Source organism: Symsagittifera roscoffensis, chromosome 1 (assembly GCF_963678635.1).
Source record: "Symsagittifera roscoffensis chromosome 1, txSymRosc1.1, whole genome shotgun sequence".
Taxonomy (NCBI): Eukaryota; Metazoa; Xenacoelomorpha; order Acoela; family Convolutidae; genus Symsagittifera; species Symsagittifera roscoffensis.
The window spans coordinates 14024294-14041660 of NC_087062.1; the positions used below are offsets into that span (position 1 = coordinate 14024294).

General features: G+C 35.7%; 1 protein-coding gene across 1 annotated transcript in view; it reads left to right on the forward strand.

Moving 5' to 3' along the window:
• Positions 1-17367, forward strand: part of LOC134847324 (uncharacterized) — a 107395-nt gene that overhangs the window by 86699 nt on the left and 3329 nt on the right. The window contains exons 10-11 of the mRNA XM_063864550.1: positions 3791-3903; positions 14393-14574. Coding sequence (XP_063720620.1) covers positions 3791-3903; positions 14393-14574 — 295 coding nt within the window. The remainder of the gene's footprint in view (positions 1-3790; positions 3904-14392; positions 14575-17367) is intronic.

Below are 17367 nucleotides of genomic sequence, written 5' to 3' on the forward strand. Positions count from 1 at the left end.
GGGTTTTGTGGTTGTATTGGTTGAAAAGATTGTGCGTTAAACGGGTTTTGTATATGCATTTGCTGTGGATTTTGTATATCTGTTGGATTTTGGGGATAAATTTTCATATTTTGAGATGGTTGAGACTGTCTCGGTCTCTGTGTGCGATATTCTTTAGTATATGGTGCAAAAATATCTGGTTGATGATAATCATCGTCATCAGATGATAAATAGTTTGTGTTTTATGGTGTATGTTGTTGTTTTTATTTTGTTGAAAAAATGGGTAATTTCCACTATAATCCTGTGTAGGTTGTGGATTATCTGGAAAATTTACTGAATTGATCGATGTTTTTGGAAGATTCCAATAATGAGAAAATACGTGATTTAAACTTTGTGTAGTTTTTCGGGGAGGTTGATATGTTTTTGATTGGTGAGCATAATTATAATTGTGTTCTGCAAACGTGTTTCTTGTGAACGTTTTTCGTGTTTTTGACGGTATTGTCATTGATCTATACGTTTGATAGTCCATATGTGAATATTTTGGAGCAACCGAAGGTTTAACGGTTGATTGTAAGGTTACCTGTGTTAGCGATGTATTTGTATTTCTTGATGTTGTCAGATTGGGATGTATTGGTGAAATACTTTGTTGTGTAGTTGTTGCTGTTGTTTGGACGATTTTTTGTAAATCATGTTTAGTGTTTTGTGAGACATCATTATTGATAAAATTTTCACATATTATGTCTAAAAATGTTGAAAATACTGTGATTTCATTTCGTACTTTTGTATGTTTGGATGTTTCGGTTGGTGATATACTTTGAACTTCTGTTTTTTCTAATATAGATATATAACTATATATTATTGCAAAAACTTCGTTAGTGAATATGGAGTTTGCTCTTTGTGAATTATGATATTGTTTGCTTTTGATATATTCTATGAAAACTTTTTAAAATTCTAATTCAATATCGTCAGTTTGAACTACATATTTACGATGTGCTGTATTTGGTGTGCTGAATTCGATGGTGTAGATTCCGTATTGTTGTGTTAGATTACATATGTCTTTCAAATAATGTTCAATAATTTGTCTTTTGATTTTTACATCCGGGAATTCTGCTTTGCATGGCCTGATTCCTGGTTCAAACTAATTTACGAGTAAGTTCTTACAAAAATCTTGTTTGTCCTCTATCATCGAGTCAATCTATAAGAAAGGGAAAAACTGCTTCTTCATCTGGACTTTCGTCACTTTGAGTGTGGCTCATTTTTTCGTTTGATGACTGTTATTATATAGCTATCAATGTGTCTAATCGGTTGATTCCAATTATACAGGTGTACTGGTTTGTGCTTATATTGCTTTTTTATTCTTCTTTTTCCTCTTTTTGATGAATTTGAAGTTGTTTCTGAGTCGGAAAAATATAATTGATCATGAATGGGGCAATTTTTATTTATTGATTCTTTTAATTTGTATAGTTCGTCTAAACTGTTGGCTTCTGATTCAGAAAATGCGTTTCTATTTTTTGAAAATCTTTTTCGTGTGATTTGTCTTTGTTTGTTTATAATTTTTCTTTTTATTGTTTGTCGTTTTGTTCGAATGTATCCAGCTGTTTGTGTATGTGGAGTGATTACAAGATCGTACTTTTGGTTATCTATTTCACAATTGTGTAAAACGATTGTTTGCTTTTTTTCTAAATTTTTGAATGACATAAGGTTTAGGATGAGGGATGCAAGAAGTTGTTAGTGATTTTTATTTTCCTAGACTGTTAGTCCTTACGATTTTTTGGTTAGCTTAACTTGGATCTTTTATTCAGGGTTGGAGAGAAAAGTATATCGATTCCGGAGAATGATTTTTTACTTTCTCGTGGCTAGTCTCAGTTAAGGTGTTAACTTACTTAATCTTACTTAGGGGTAGTAATTGTGTTCAAGGGTTGGAGAATAGTAAATCGATCCACAAGGTTCAGGTATAATTAGAACGCTCAATTAAAAGATCAAGTTCGTTGGATACTATTTTAAACTTACTAAGTCTAAGATCTATCTTGGGTCTGGTAAGAGGAGGGTTCAAGTGAAGGATGAATAACCGAAGTTTTTCACTGTTTAACTTAATTTGAATGGTTGGTTTTATTTAAAAATTTCTATTAGTCCTGGGTCTTTTGGAAAGGTTGGATAGTGAATCGACGTTTGAGGTCGTTAGACACTTGCTAAGTGTGTGGGGGAGAACAAAATTGTTCTTTTTGATCCATGGATAGGCCTTGATGATCAGATTTTAATTTTAATGAGATAGAAAAATTTTTTTAAGATCCAAGGATAAGCCTTGATGATCTGATTTTTAAAATTAAGTGAATTTAAATTTAAAATGGTTTAAATTTATTTAATAAAAAGATTTAGTTATTTAATGATGTTCGTGAGCTTATGATTGCTGTTATGTTTAGGTGATGAAGCTGGAACAACAAGATGGTTTAAGATTACTAACTATTTATTGTCATGCTACTAATTTTTATTTTTATTTTCAATAAATATTTTTCAAATATGTTTTATATAATACTGCAGAAATTAAGGGAACGATCTGAGATCTTTTTATCAATCGTTATTGTACATTAATAATTTTGTTTAGCGCCTGAAATGATCATGAAGATTTACTTCAAAATTTTATGTTTGCAAATGAAAATCTAAATTCATTGCTAATAAGATTCTAAATATAAAAATTTGTGTTGGCTTTTGCCGTACAACCCTAAAATTAAATGGTAAGTTTCTACGTAGTCGTATATCGTCTTTTGTCCGAGATCTTCTTCCAATACCGGGTAGTTCTAGTATTGTTCGGAATATCGGCTCTGATCTATTGAGTCGTAGAGACATTTCAATTAAGTTATTATCATGTAAAATTTTGAAAATGTTTTGTCTAAATTCTAATCTATATTTGGTTAACTCTAAGCTATTAAGGTCTTATTCGAGACTTATGGTCGCACCAGATGAGTTAGGACCGATGTGGTTAACTCATAGAATAAATTAGGATAGGGTACACCGTCTGCTCGTCACGCTATCTTATTTTCGGCCGGATAGATTCGTGCAACTTCTTAGTCTAATACCGATCCCAATCTTACTCTTATATCTACTAGTCTCAGGGTGTTTAACTAGTCTCTGCTAGGCTCAATAGATCTAGAGTATACTGGCTTATTGCAACTGCTGAAGTTCTCTTAGAGAGGTAACTAATTTCTAAGTTAAATTCAAATCTCTCTGGTGCTGAAATTACAAGTAATTTCAGCACTTGCAAATAAGTGGGTTGTTAGTTGGATGGATTATGATTGGTTAATATTAAATATTTTACAGTGGTAAAATATCTAATTTATCCAATAATAAAATGTAGTTTAGATCAGGTTCCACAATCCATTTTGTTCACTCGACTCTCCAACTTAGGTGCGTTCATTAAGCCAAACTTTCAGTATTTTATCAGACCAAAAAACGAATTAGGTACTAAATATTCAAATTGCGTAATAGAAGATTAATAGAAGATAAAGAATTGACCTCTCCTCAAATGATTCTTAAATTGCTAGGTTCATGACAAGGGCTATTTTATTCCAACAGTTCTTTCGGTTTTTGTTTTGCAAGAGAAAAACAGCAGTTTACTGAGATCGAATCTACGATTATGGTTCAATAGTTTCTCCATTTCAATTTACTGATCTGATCCTGTCCATTCAGTTCAATTTAACTAACTACGGAAAAAAAACTAAGTAACTTCAGAATTCGTTCTTTTTTAGTTCTATAAATAATACAACATAAATGAAAATTAGAACTGAGTCATTGAAACGCAGCCTGTATATCTTAGATTGATGCAGCTTCCTGAGAGCATGAAGATTCCCTACATGCGAGAATTCCGGAACCTAATGCTACGCAAGGCGCTCCTGCTCAAACGCCCAGTACTAGAGCACAAGCAGAAAGGCAAGTTAATTTGAGTATACTCAGCACAAAAAACTAAACCCACATTAAATCAGATCATAGTTTTTTTTCGACCACAAAAGGGGACACGGAGACTTTTTAGCTTACATATTCAAGAAAGATTAGGTCTAATTCCTCATAAAATATGAAAAAACTTAAAGCTTAATTTAAAGACCTTTTCGATTGTGATTTGGTTTTCAAAAGTTATTTAGTATCATGGAAAACTGCTTAAAATTTGCCGATTAATATAGCGCCAGCGTATAGGATGAGGGAGTGAGTAACGCGGATGCCTTTTTCTCTCATATTTAGTTAACCTATTAAAATCGAAAGAGTCTAAAGAATTTTCCCGGTAAAAGTTTAAAAAAGTTGAATGCATGTAACAGCGGAAGCTTCTATCCCTTTAACATTATTTACAGTATGAACTTAAAACTGAATGAAGTGACCAAAATTTACAAAATGGGCAGAAAAAATGGTCTTTATACGCCAAGTTGCTTAAAAAACCAAGGCGCTCAAATTGATAACACTTGCTAATTTTGTGTAAACAATTCAAAAATTCGGTAGACTAGCGTGTAATGCACCTCCGGTGCTTTGCACTTTCAAATACTCTTAAAAACCGTATATATTGAAAATAAGATCTGCATCTTGAGTGTACTCTCACAGCAACCAATTACAGGGTTGGTAATTTCAAACTTTGAAAAACTTCGAACTTAAGATTTCTATTTTTTTTTTGAAAAAACCGTAGAAAACAAAACTTCACATTTCGAAAAGTACCAACATTTGAGTAATCATATTTGGAGACAAAATTCGCATCCCTGAGAGTACACTGACAGCCCCAAACTTCAGAGTAAGAAGTTTCATATTTAAAAAAATAATAAATTAAAATTTCTGAAAAACTTTTGAAAGAAAATGACAAAAAACGCCATATCTGGAAAATTAATAAGGTTTGAGCATTCATATTTGGGGGCAAGATTTGCAAACCCTGAGAGTACTCTGACATCCCCCAGTTACAGGGTTGGTAAATTTAAATTTAGAAAAAATAATAATTTATGTTTTCTGAAAATTTGTTGAAAAATAACAAAAAACAGCAGATCTCGAAAACTACCATTATTTGAGCAGTAAAATTTGGAGGCAATATTCGCAGCTTCTGGGAGTACCCTGAAAGAACCTCACTGTAGAGCTGGAACTTCCAATTTTATGAAAATTTTGTGTCTAAGTTCTTCGAACAATTTAAAAAATAATACATCACAAACGTATCATCTTGGAAACTAAGAGCATTTCAGCAGCCGCACTTAGATGCAAGATTTGAAATTTGGAACTGCTGAGAATACTCTTACAGTACCCAACATCAAGATTGGGAATTTAAATTTTTTGATTTTTCAAAACTAAGTTTGCCGAAAAATTAAAAAGAAATCATAAAACAATTCATATCTCGAAAACTACAAGGATTTGAGCAGTCATATTTGAAAGCAAGATTCGCAATTCTTGAGAGTCTCTAACAGCACCAAACTACAGGGCTGGGAATTTCAAAGTTCGTAATTTTTTTTTGTAATCTGAGTTTTCTGAAAATTTTTGAAAAATCACAAAAATAGTTTCATACTGAAAACGACAATCCTATCTCGTACACTAAAAGGATTTTGATATTTTTACTTGGAAGCCAATTTCGCAACATCTGGGAAAAATCTGACTGCTTCCCACTGCTTATTCTTATTTCAGTGACAGAAACATTGAAATCAAATTGGAAAATCGAAAAACGATTCTTAACCATTGCAGAATACGATATAGCTTAAACGTGAAAAAATTCTTTCGTTAAACATGCAAAAATAATACGTTGAAAAAGCTTAAAGGCGGCGAATTAGTGAAACTAGCATTCAAATTTAAAAAACATAAAAGAGGAAATTAGAACAAAAATGAATGTATAGATAAAATCTTCCACTATACTGAAATGACGACTATAACCAGAAATTATTCGCAGAGCCGAAGCTGCACTTCGCGAACACTAGCAAGAAAACAGCAGCTCTATAAAATGAAATATGAAAAAGCTGAAATCAGCCTCGAGTTAGTTAAACTTTTGTGTTAGATTCGAACCTACGAATTCAAGATTTGGAATCTCACTTCCTTACATCCCGGCCACGGACGCTTTATGATCGACAAACAAAAGCCACAAATAAAGCAGAGAAGAGATGCTATGAAATTTCCAATGATACAATTCGTGATTATAAGAAAAAAGCCACCAAATGAGCACTTTTATTGGCGAGCTAGTTTGGAAAACAATAGTTTCATGCTGATACACAACGCTCTCATGTGTACAAACTCAAGAGATGCGCTCAAAATATAAAAAAAAAATAGTATTTTTTGAATGAACTCAAAATTTAAAACTTTTTTAAATTGATTTTTTATATCACATTTTAAGCTATCTATTAACTTAAGCTAGTTCTTTTAACTCCTGTGGACAAAAAATATATAATACCACTGCGTCAAAAAAAATCAAAGTTGCCAAAAAGTCTATTGAATGGAAAAGGGTCGCAGAAATCATAGCAGAAACCGATTAAGCCTAGCAGAAACCCCTTAAGCCTAGCAGAAACCCCTTCAGCCAAGCAGAAACCCCATCGGCCTAGAATAAAGCCGTTAACACGAGAAAATCAAATAGACTTAAAAACTAAATAGCAGGCCCCATGCAGCTGAAGCTGCATGAAAATTATCATCGTTTATCTTTAGCAAAAAATAGACTGGATGGGTTTTTAGCTGCCTGTAAAAATGATTGGATGGATCGATGGATGTTTGAATGATTGACTGGATGCATGAAAGGATGGAGTGAAGGCAGGATATATAGCTGGATGGACGCATGGATGACCATATGGTAGGACGGCTTGAGTGACGGCTACATCGAAGAATAACTGGTTGGATGTACGGATGGCCGAATCGAGGAAATAGATGGATGAAAGAATGGTAGCTTGGTAGGCTAAATGGATTGATGGCTGAATACGTGACTGTATGGATGGCAAAATGGATTGATAGATAGATAGTTTGATGGCTGGGCGGATGGCTAGATGCCGGGGAGACTGGTTGAATATATGGCAGTATGTATGGATTGCAGGATTGAGAGACGGCTGAATAGATGGCTTATTTAACGGATGGATGTTTGGATGGATTGATGATTAGATGGTTGGATACCTAGATATATGGATCGCTTAGTGAACGGATGGATGCTTGGATGGGTTGATGATTAGATGGATGAATACCTTGATAATTTGATCGCTTGAAGAATGAATGGTTTGATGGATGGATGACTAGCTGGATGACTGGAGAGATGGCTAGTTGGAATGATGGCTGGATCGACAATGGACAGCTGCATACAATGGATGGAGCATAAATGGCTTGTTGGAATCATGGATTGTTGGATGGATTGATGATTAGATGGATGGATACCAAGATAAAATGACCGCTTGAAAAAAGAATGGATTGATGGATGGACGGCTCGTTGGATGTATGGAGAGATGACTAGTTGGAATGATGGCTAGATTGACGATGAACAGCTGCATGCATGGATGACTGATATGCATGAATGGATGGATACCTACACGGATGGATGGCTAGATCGATGATAAAAGGTTTGTTGGAGGACTGGATAGATATGGGGATAGACGGCCTTATGATTGATGGATGGCGGAGATGAGTCGATCGTTGGATGGATGAATAGATGGCAGGGTTGACGGAGGGCTATAGTGATAGCTGGAAGGCTGGCGTACTGGATGAAAGGAAGGCAGGATTGATGGATGGCTAGATCGATGAAAAGCCAGATGAATGAATTGCTGGTTATATGGACGAATGGCAAAAAAAGATGGCTGGATCAATTGATGGGTAGATGTATGGTGACTCGATAGATGGATGGCGTGATGAGAGACGACTGAATGGATGGAGGGCCAGGTGCATGCATGGCTTGTTGATGGATGGATGTCTGGATGGATAGGTTGATGACTAGATGGATGAATAGCTAGAAGGGCGGATCGCTTGAAAAATGAATGGCTTGATGGGAGGATGGCTTATTGGAGGAATCGCTTGTTAAATGAATGGAGGGATGGCTAGTTGGATTGTAGGTTAGATCGACGATGGGCAGCTGCATGGATAACTTATGGGATGTATGAATAGCTAAATGAATGTATGCGGGACGGATAGAAATCTAGATGGATAGACGGCTAGATCAATGATGGTGTACGAATAAGGGACTGGGGAATGTGTAGATGAACTGCAGGATGATTGATAGCTGGCTTAGATGGTTGAATCGTTTGAAGGATGAATAGATGGCAGGATGATTGAGCGCAAAATTGGTAAGTAGAAGGCTAGTTGAATGGATGAATGGATGTGTGGCTAGATCGATGCATAGCTAGATGAAAGGATTGGTGGTTGGATGGACGGATGGCAAGATGATTGGATGGCTGGCTCAATTAATCAACCGATGGCTAGATGTATAGTGGCTTCATGGATGGATGAATGGCTGGTTGAGTGGATGATGGGAGTATTGAGGGGGATAGACAGAGGGATGTGTCGATAGATGTATGGATGACAGGATAGAAGAACGAATAATTGGTTAGATGGCAGGTTGAATGGATGATAGTTTGAAGTTTTAGATAGCTTGAATGACGTCTGAATTGATGAATGGCTGATTTGATGGATGGATCGATTAGGGCAGATAGATGGATCGCTTGAAGAATGAATGGCTTGATGTATGGATGGCTTGTTGGATAGCTAGATAGACTGATGGCTAGAGTGATGGACCGATTAATGAATGATTGGCTTGATGGCTGGTTATATGGCTTGCTTGACGAATAAGAAGCTTGATGAATGGGTTTATGGCTTGATGGATGGATTGCTAGTTCGAAGGATAGCTGAGTAGATGGCTTGTTGGATGGATGCCTGAATGTATGGATGGATTGAGATCTGAGAACACTGAAAAGATCTGAGCAGTCAAATTCAGAGCCTGTAAAAAAAATTAAAAACTTATGGAAAACTACATAAAACTTATGGAACATTTTAATAAACGTCGAATCTCGGAAAGTTAAAAAATTTTCTCAATCATGCATGTATGCCACATCTCCTAGCACTCAACTATAGGGGTCTGAATTTCAAATTTTGTCAAGTGTTCTTAAAACTAAATGTTTTGAAAAAAAAAATCAAAAAACATCTAACAAAAATTAGATTTCGGAAACTAAAAGGATTTGAGCAGGCATATTGGAAGTCAAGTTTTGCGATACCTGAGTGTACGTTTACAGTTCTCTCTCCCTTATAGGGTTGGGATTCTCTGTGAAGTTTTTGAAATCTTTACTTGCTGAAAATTTTTGAAACACAGAAACATTTTGTCCTTAACTGTTGCAAGAAACGCTTAAACATGGCAAGATACGTGTCACACGCTTTCAAATGTAGTAGAAAACAAAACGTTCTCCTACCCTGAAAACACAAACACAAAAACCATTCGGTGATCAAGTGACGCAATATGAGGCCTTTAAGCCTATGTAAAACAGGCGGAAACCTTGAAAGCTGAAAAAATAGAAAAATGAAAATTTAACAAACCAAATTGGTGACAATACAATGAACATAAACAGAAACCTTGAAATCGTGTCTCACGCACTGTCCACTGATCCACGCAAGCTCAACAACCGACAACCACTAGTCACGAATAAAGCAGCTACATATGCTAATAAATTGCCAATGCGATTTAGCAAATTAGGCACCAAAAACAAATAGACTCAATTTTGCAAGTAATAATTGGGAATAAAAAACAGAAGGCATCCACAGACACAAAAACACAGACACAAAAACCATTCGCTGATCAAGTGACGCAATATGAGGCCTTTAAGCCTATGTAAAACAGGCGGAAACCTTGAAAGCGGAAAAAATAGAAAAATGAAAATTTAACAAACCAAATTGGTGACAATACAATTAACATAAACAGAAACCTCAGAATAGGACAGATATTTCAAATAAGTCTGTTACATTATTTCTACCAGAGGGGAACAGGAGATGAGTGCTGCGACAAACATATTTACGGGAAAAAATTGTCGTACGCGGTTGCAACACACTTGCTGTCGCAAGTGTTACACAAAGGCAACGCTGCGCTAAGCAAACACTTGTGAGAACACGACCAAAAGGCAGCTTTATCAAATTAAATAAGAAAAAAGAGAAATAAACCTCGAATTAGCAAAAACTCGGCTACGTGTCGCATTCGAATCTGCAGCCTACTGCAATTAAGAGATTTTGAGTCTCACGCACTGTCCACTGATCCACGCAAGCTCAACAACCGACAACCACTAGTCACGAACAAAGCAGCTACATGTGCTAATAAATTGCCAATGCGATTTAGCAAATGAGGCACCAAAAACAAATAGACTCAATTTTGCAAGTAATAATTTGGAATAAAAAACAGAAGGCATCCACACTAACTTAGCATGTAACAAACCGCAAAACATAAAGCCACCTTTTTTTTATAAGTTATGCATTTTAAAAAACTGCGAGATATATTGAGGTAAAAAAAATCAAAATAGAGTTTTCATTATTGTTGTTGCTCAAAACAAATCACTTTTTGCTGTTCATTTGATGAATTAGAAAGGCATCAACAGTCTTGATTTATTACTATTCGAATGTCAAAGCACATGCTATGAAAAAGCTGTATGGGTGCCCCAAAAAAGGGCAACAAAGTTTGCGACTTAGCTTGGAAAAAAAGATGGTTATTCCTAAAATACTTGCTTCGCAAATGTAAACACATGCATATAATATATTATAATGAACACTTGAAACATCTAATAAATGAGTTTCCAGAAGCTAATGAATTAGAAACTATTCATACAAATGGCTTCTATTTCTGCATGGTACGACGAGCGCATTCGCCCAGCAGTGTTCTTCAGTTCATAATAATAGTTTTGAATTCCCCCAAACACACGCCGACACGAAGATTTTTCTCACCAAACGTCGCAGTAAGAGGCGACTAGGCCGATCTAATCTAGTACAAAACCTCAGGCAAAAAATAAAATCTAAAAAAAAGGAAATTTTAACAAATCAAGTTTGTGAAATTACAGAAATACAAAAGCAATTTTCAAATAGAGTGGATAACTGAAATTCTAACAAGCTCAAAATAATTTTTCACTATTTCCAAAGAGGGGACCGGAAGATAATTCTAGTGAACAAAATTAATTACGCTGGAACAAGTCTAGTACCCGATAGCAATACCTTTGCTTATAGCAAGAATAATTAGCTGTAAATAGTAATACCTGAGAAATAACTAACAAAGGTAAAATCTTCGAAAAAATAAATCTCAAAATTTGTGACTACATATCGATCATTTTTTTTTTAAAAAAAAAGAGCCAACAGACAGTTGGAAAAGAGTAAATGAATACCAGTAAACAGAAGAAAATTGATGACTTATTTTAGAACACTCAACTTATGAATTTCAAAGAATAAAGATGACCTTAAAATTCTTTGAATTTCTAAAACATAGCCAACTGTCAGTTGGAAAAGAGTAATGAACGCCAGGAAATTGAAAAAAAAACCGACTTGTTTTTTTTTCAAAAATCTTCAACTCATAAATAAAAAATTAGATGGCCTTAGAGCTCTTTAAATTTGTAAAACAATTTATGATGGACGCTTTTTTGTTAAAATTAACCCAATTTGAGAAAACTGAATCAATAGGTGAATTTTTTATTTCGCTGGGAATTCTGTTAATTAATTACCATTTTCAAAATAAGAAGTCGATCACGTTTTTCGTGACCTTAACAATTTTGCTGTTCCGTAGTGGAGTTTGAATTCCTTAAAACAACAGAAAAGCACAGAACTTAAAAAGAAATCACAAGTCAAACCGCGAAGAATCAAAAAAGCGCGTGAACAAATTTTAAGAATTTTTCCTGAAAAAAAAAAAAAAAACAAAAAAAATCAGCAAGACCTTTATAAGTCTTCACTACGTTCATTACTCTTAGAAAATACATGATCGACACTTATTTATTTACCCCAATTTGAGAAAATTTGATCACTAGGTAAAATTTTTATTTCGCTCCGATATTCGATAATTAAATTCCATTTTCGAAACTAGAAGTCAGTCACGTTTTTCGTGGTCTTTACGCTTTCGCTGTTCGAAAGCCGAGCTTGCTTTCTATTTGGCAAAAGAAATGAACTGAATGTTTTTAAAAAATGAAAAGTCAAGCAACGAAAAAGACCATTTGAGCCTGAACAAATTTTAGGACTTTTCCTGATAAGAAAAAAAAACTAAAAAAAAACATCGCGACCTATCTAAGAGTCTGAAATGTTCTTCGATTTTTAAAAACCTTTAGGTTATTAACTGATCACTGCAATAAAATCGCCAAACTAAAATGAGCGAACTCAGATTTTTCCTATTTTGAAATGTAAAACAAATATCTAACGGTAACCGGTTACAGCTGATAATGGTTTCCTGGAACGAAGCGAACATTTTTCGATATTATGATTTTTGATACTTCGGTATTATGAATTTTGATTATGAATACTCATGTACAATTAACACAGAGGCGACGCTGAGCTGCGCACGACTTGCGATAGAAAAATAAATTATACTGATTAGAATCAAATGGAACAAGAAATCAAATTCAAAAACTCAAAAACAACCTTCAAAAATCATTTTTGTCATAGAAATTGCAAAAAGTTCAAAGAAGTCCGGAAAAAAAACCTGCACCATAGAACTAAAAAGCCGGTAAAAAGAGGCACTCTAAATCTAAATTAGTCAACAAATTTCAGTTTGTTGACTAATTTAAATTTAGTCCCGACTGGAAGCGAACTTTGTCAAGCATGGTTGTAATAGAAACTTAAAGAAAGCTGACCTTCAAAAAAATTGGGCTACGGGAACTAAGCCGACAAAAATAAACAGACGAACGATAATCCGAAAAAGCACCAAAACTCAGGTTTACAAAAAAGAGGCCCGGCAGAATTCCAACCAGAGGCCTTTGTCGTCTCAGTAGATAGGTCGCCTAAATTCGGCTACGTCTCGGATTCGATCTGCGACCTAGAGATTTAGACTCACGCACTAAACACTCAGCCATACATACACTGGCCGCAAATAAAACAGAGAACAGATGTTATAAGATTTTCAATTCTGCAGATCGTGATCATAGCAAAAAAGCCACCAAATAATGAACACTTTGCCACCAAATAATGAACACTTTTATTTGCCAGTTAGGTAAAAAAAAGCTTCCTAATAATTCACTAACGCTCGCAAGCTGGCTAGTGTACATAAAATACGCATACGATGGAGTCCAGGCTCAATGAGGTCAGTCCTGTGAACAAAGTTATTTACGGAAAAAAAAGTCTTGTACCCGATTGCAATACGCTTGCTTATCGCAAGGGTAAAAAAGCAACAATGAACATCATGAAAAACCAAAAACAAACAATTGGAAAAGTTGTGTTTGTGAACTCGATGTGGACCTCGATACGGCAAAATAGATGGCACCCCCCCCCCCCCTCCACGGTTGGTCCTGCATCGAATGGGATCGGGGTTTGAAAAAAAAAATCAAATCAAGAAAACAAAAAACTGAAAACCCAAACCAGCTTAAGATAAAAATTGTTACACAGACAAGACGCGGAGCTTCGCACCACGTGCAATACAGCAGAAATATATCAGGGCAAGTTGAGACAAAAGCCATTCAATCGAAAAATTAGTTAACAAAAACGTTGAAAAAAATACAGCCGCTAGAACTTAGCATCGAAACGAGAAAAACGAAGTCAATATTTTCTGTGCAGACAGCTGTCGAGCCAAAAAAGTCATTTAAGATTGATCGTTAAAACATTTTGAAATTCATTAAAAACTTGAGACTTCTCGAAGGTCTCGCACGCAAAAGAAACTTTTTCGCTCTTCAAAGGACAAAAATGAGGTAATCAGGCCGAGTTGCAAATTTTAGATTCAAGATGAAAAATTTCGAAAAATTGGGTATTTAAAAGCCAACATTTTCATGTCTGTTGGTTGACAAAAGTATTAGCAAAAAAACTGTTTCAGCGATTTTGTTAAAATGCTGTTTACACGTAAAAATCAACACAGGCGAAGATTTTCCTGTAAAAAAACGATAAAAAAATCATCAAGACTTATATAAGAGTCTTAACTACGTTCATCGACTCTAAAAAATCTGGCATGGTCTCGGATTCGTTCGTTTTATCTTTCGCGTCTTAAACCTGCTTTTTACTGGACCCACATTTTCATGACAATTAACTTCATTAATAAAGCTATCAAGTGATTCTGTTAAACTAGTTGTTAACCCGAAAAAAGTCTTTTTTTTTCCAGTTTGATATCGCTTGCTAATCGCAAGCGTAAAAATACATGTTTTGTCGTAGCAACTTATTACCGCTAAAGAATCGTGTCTATGCATGACATCGAGTTGCAGAAAAAAGAACAAACAATAATATGCTTATCAGACCCAAAAAAACATGCTCGTCGTTTTTACGCGGCTAACTAAATCGTTTTTTGAATTTATTTTTCATTCCATTGCAGTCGAAGGAGTTCAGATTCAGAGCGTGAAGAAGCTCTGGTGGATGGAGGAGCACGACAACCCAGTTCACAACAAGGATGTGGCCCTCGACACAGAACTGTTGGCAGGATGGCTAGAACATGTCTGCCCCACCCTCGGCCTTTACACCCTCCGAACACTGCCAGGCAATGCCATCTTCGAAATCGTGGGTATTTTCATAATAATCAGCTTTTGTAGTTACTTATCCAAAATTCAAGCCGAAGCGAATTTATAAATATAAATTTATTTAACTATGGAAATATGCCTCGAAAGAAAAGCGGTTTCAAAATTTGTTTCCCTATAAGTCATTTTCTGTGTGGGTGTTGTGATGAGAGAACGAATTGAACGTGTAGACCTTATTGATTTTGGCATTATTGACAACAGTTGATTTCGAAAGATGAGCAAACGAAGTAGAAAAATTTTAAAAAAAAACTGAAAAGGAAGCGCTGAATAAAACTTCAAAATTTTAGGTAGTACAACTTAGTTTTTCACTACCTACATTAAAAATTTTATTTCATAAAATTTAATCACTCAAATTACTTCCTCGAAATTGAACTGACGATTTTATACCAGTTCTTCTCCACACTGGGACCTTTTTTTGGAAAATTTGTGCGGTGGTTGAAATCACGACTGAAAGGGCTTCAATTAAAATATATCACTCAACCCATTTAGGGGTTGCTTGTCATATCTGAATTTTCGTGGAAAAAAAAAGAAAAAAAATAAAACACCCGAATACAAAGTTCCTACCCATTTTCAATGATCGGAACAAACACACCCCAAGATATTTTACTCCCCAATTTGAATGGTCGGAACAACAAGTCATGACACAGGCAAAGCGGCATTTCGCAAGTGGCAAGAAAGAGTTAAAATCGCAAAAAAGCAAAAATAAGAAGCAAAAATAATAAAAAAGCAAAAATAAATAAAATCGCAAAAAAGCAAAAAAAAATCCGCGTACATCCCATTTTGAGCCTCCGACCCACAGATTGAGAGTTTTAACAATTGTTACATTTGCCCTCCTTGTATTCTAAACACCATTCACCAATAATACCAACAAAACACATGCGGAAAAAAGACATGAACACCACACATATCCTCAAATGGAAAATTTGTGCTTTGCTGAGCACCAACTAATGCGAGTTAGGTTGTAAATATGTGCACTGACCGAATAACACAACGCTCGCAAGTGTAATTGGCTCAAATGATTCTAAGTTTTATACTTTTTAGTTTTCAGCCGAAGATAGCCTGTTGCGATCGGTTCGAACCCCGAGCTACCGTTCAGGATGTAATGGCTTTACCAATTGAGACTCAGAAACAATATAGCCAGGGGTGATATATCACAATAGGTGGCAGATTCAAGTTAATAGCTGGATAGCTTTTTATTATACTTCAAACAGTATTTATCATTTCAAACCCCAATTTTTTTGATTAAGTGTTAAGTTAAGTTTTTGAATAAAATTATATCTGGCAGAGTAATTTATTAAGAACAACTATCAATTGATTGAAACTGAAACGACTGTATTATGCATTATATTTCTTGAATTTAATACATGGACTATGCCCAAAATTACCACCTATTGTAAAATATCACCCATCCAGGCTCCATATAAGTGGCTTACGGAATTTTTCAGTAGGATAGGTTTTCGGAAAATTTCAAACATTCGGTTGACTTGCATTTAAGAGGTCCTGATACCTTTTCTGAGGTCCCCAGAACGGGATCTTTTATCACTGTTTTGGGTCAGCTTAAAACTTTTTCCGAGGCCCCTAAAACACTATGGAGAAACTGTGCAAAAAAGTCATTTTAGGAACCTTGTTTAAAATAAATTTTTGTGTGAAAACGAGCTTTTTGAGTCTGAAACCTCAGATTTCTCCTTATTGTTTGTAGCTAAAACAGAAGCGGTCGTCCCATTTCCATTAACCTGTCCTATTCGAGTATTGTGATTTCATCTTGTCCGTCAATCAGTAACTATGGCTTTCCCATGGTTCGCTGAGAGCGGCCCCCTTTGACAGTACTGAGTAAAACCTATTCTGGGGGATAATTTTTGGTACGGAGAGCCGAGCAAAACGCGCGTGACCAGTTCAAGCGGGCAGTTTTTAATTAGTGCGGAGAAACGAGAAAAACTCGCGCGACAGGTTCAAGCGGGCAGTTGCGGAGAAACGAGAAAAACTCCTAATGTTCCCTGTTATGTTGTTCAGTTGAGCCATTCAGCGACAGCAACGAGGTTGTCCCACAAGATGTCAAGTGTTAGAGATGTTAGCTTGACTGGACCGTTGAAGTGGAGGTGGTGAATGTCACACGGACTAGCGCAACAGTTTGGGCGATTGTTTTTTTTTGTCTAACCTCGACAAATAGCTACTTAATTGCGTGTTATATCCACAGCGGAGTTGAAGAGTACGTCGTTAATTCTGTGAAGGCTGCTTGTTCCGAAGCTATTTCTGGAGCTTGAGAGCCCCTCGGTTTGAAGGGAAGTTCAGTAACCTAGTTTCGCATCTTATTTGAACGAATTGTCTTAGAGCTACTTTGCTGGTGTAATGTGATCATTTTCATCAAGTTATTTTTTGATGTTACCACAGTATTTTCGCCAAGTTTTCTTCCATAAGTCTCGACATTGGCTTGTGGTTGGTTGCGTTGTGGTCACATCATTTTTGTTGATGGCAGCCAAATAAAAAATGTTTGCCCAACTTTTCATTGTGTTCTTTTGCTGGATGTGACATTTTTATGCAGCTGGTTACAATTCTAAGTGCTCTTTTTTCGAGTTTGAAGATATTTCCCACGAAGGCAAGACTGTGTTTTTGCTCGCAAGACTGCGTGCTGCACGACTGCGTTTTTAGAGCTAAGTTAATTTTCTAAAGGTGCCCGGACAGGAGCTGCGAAAATCAGAACGCTACGCCTAATGGCCTTATAAGTACAAAAGAGTTTCTTTAATGCGCCCCCGGTTTGAGCCTAGGAGTTTTTTTTAAA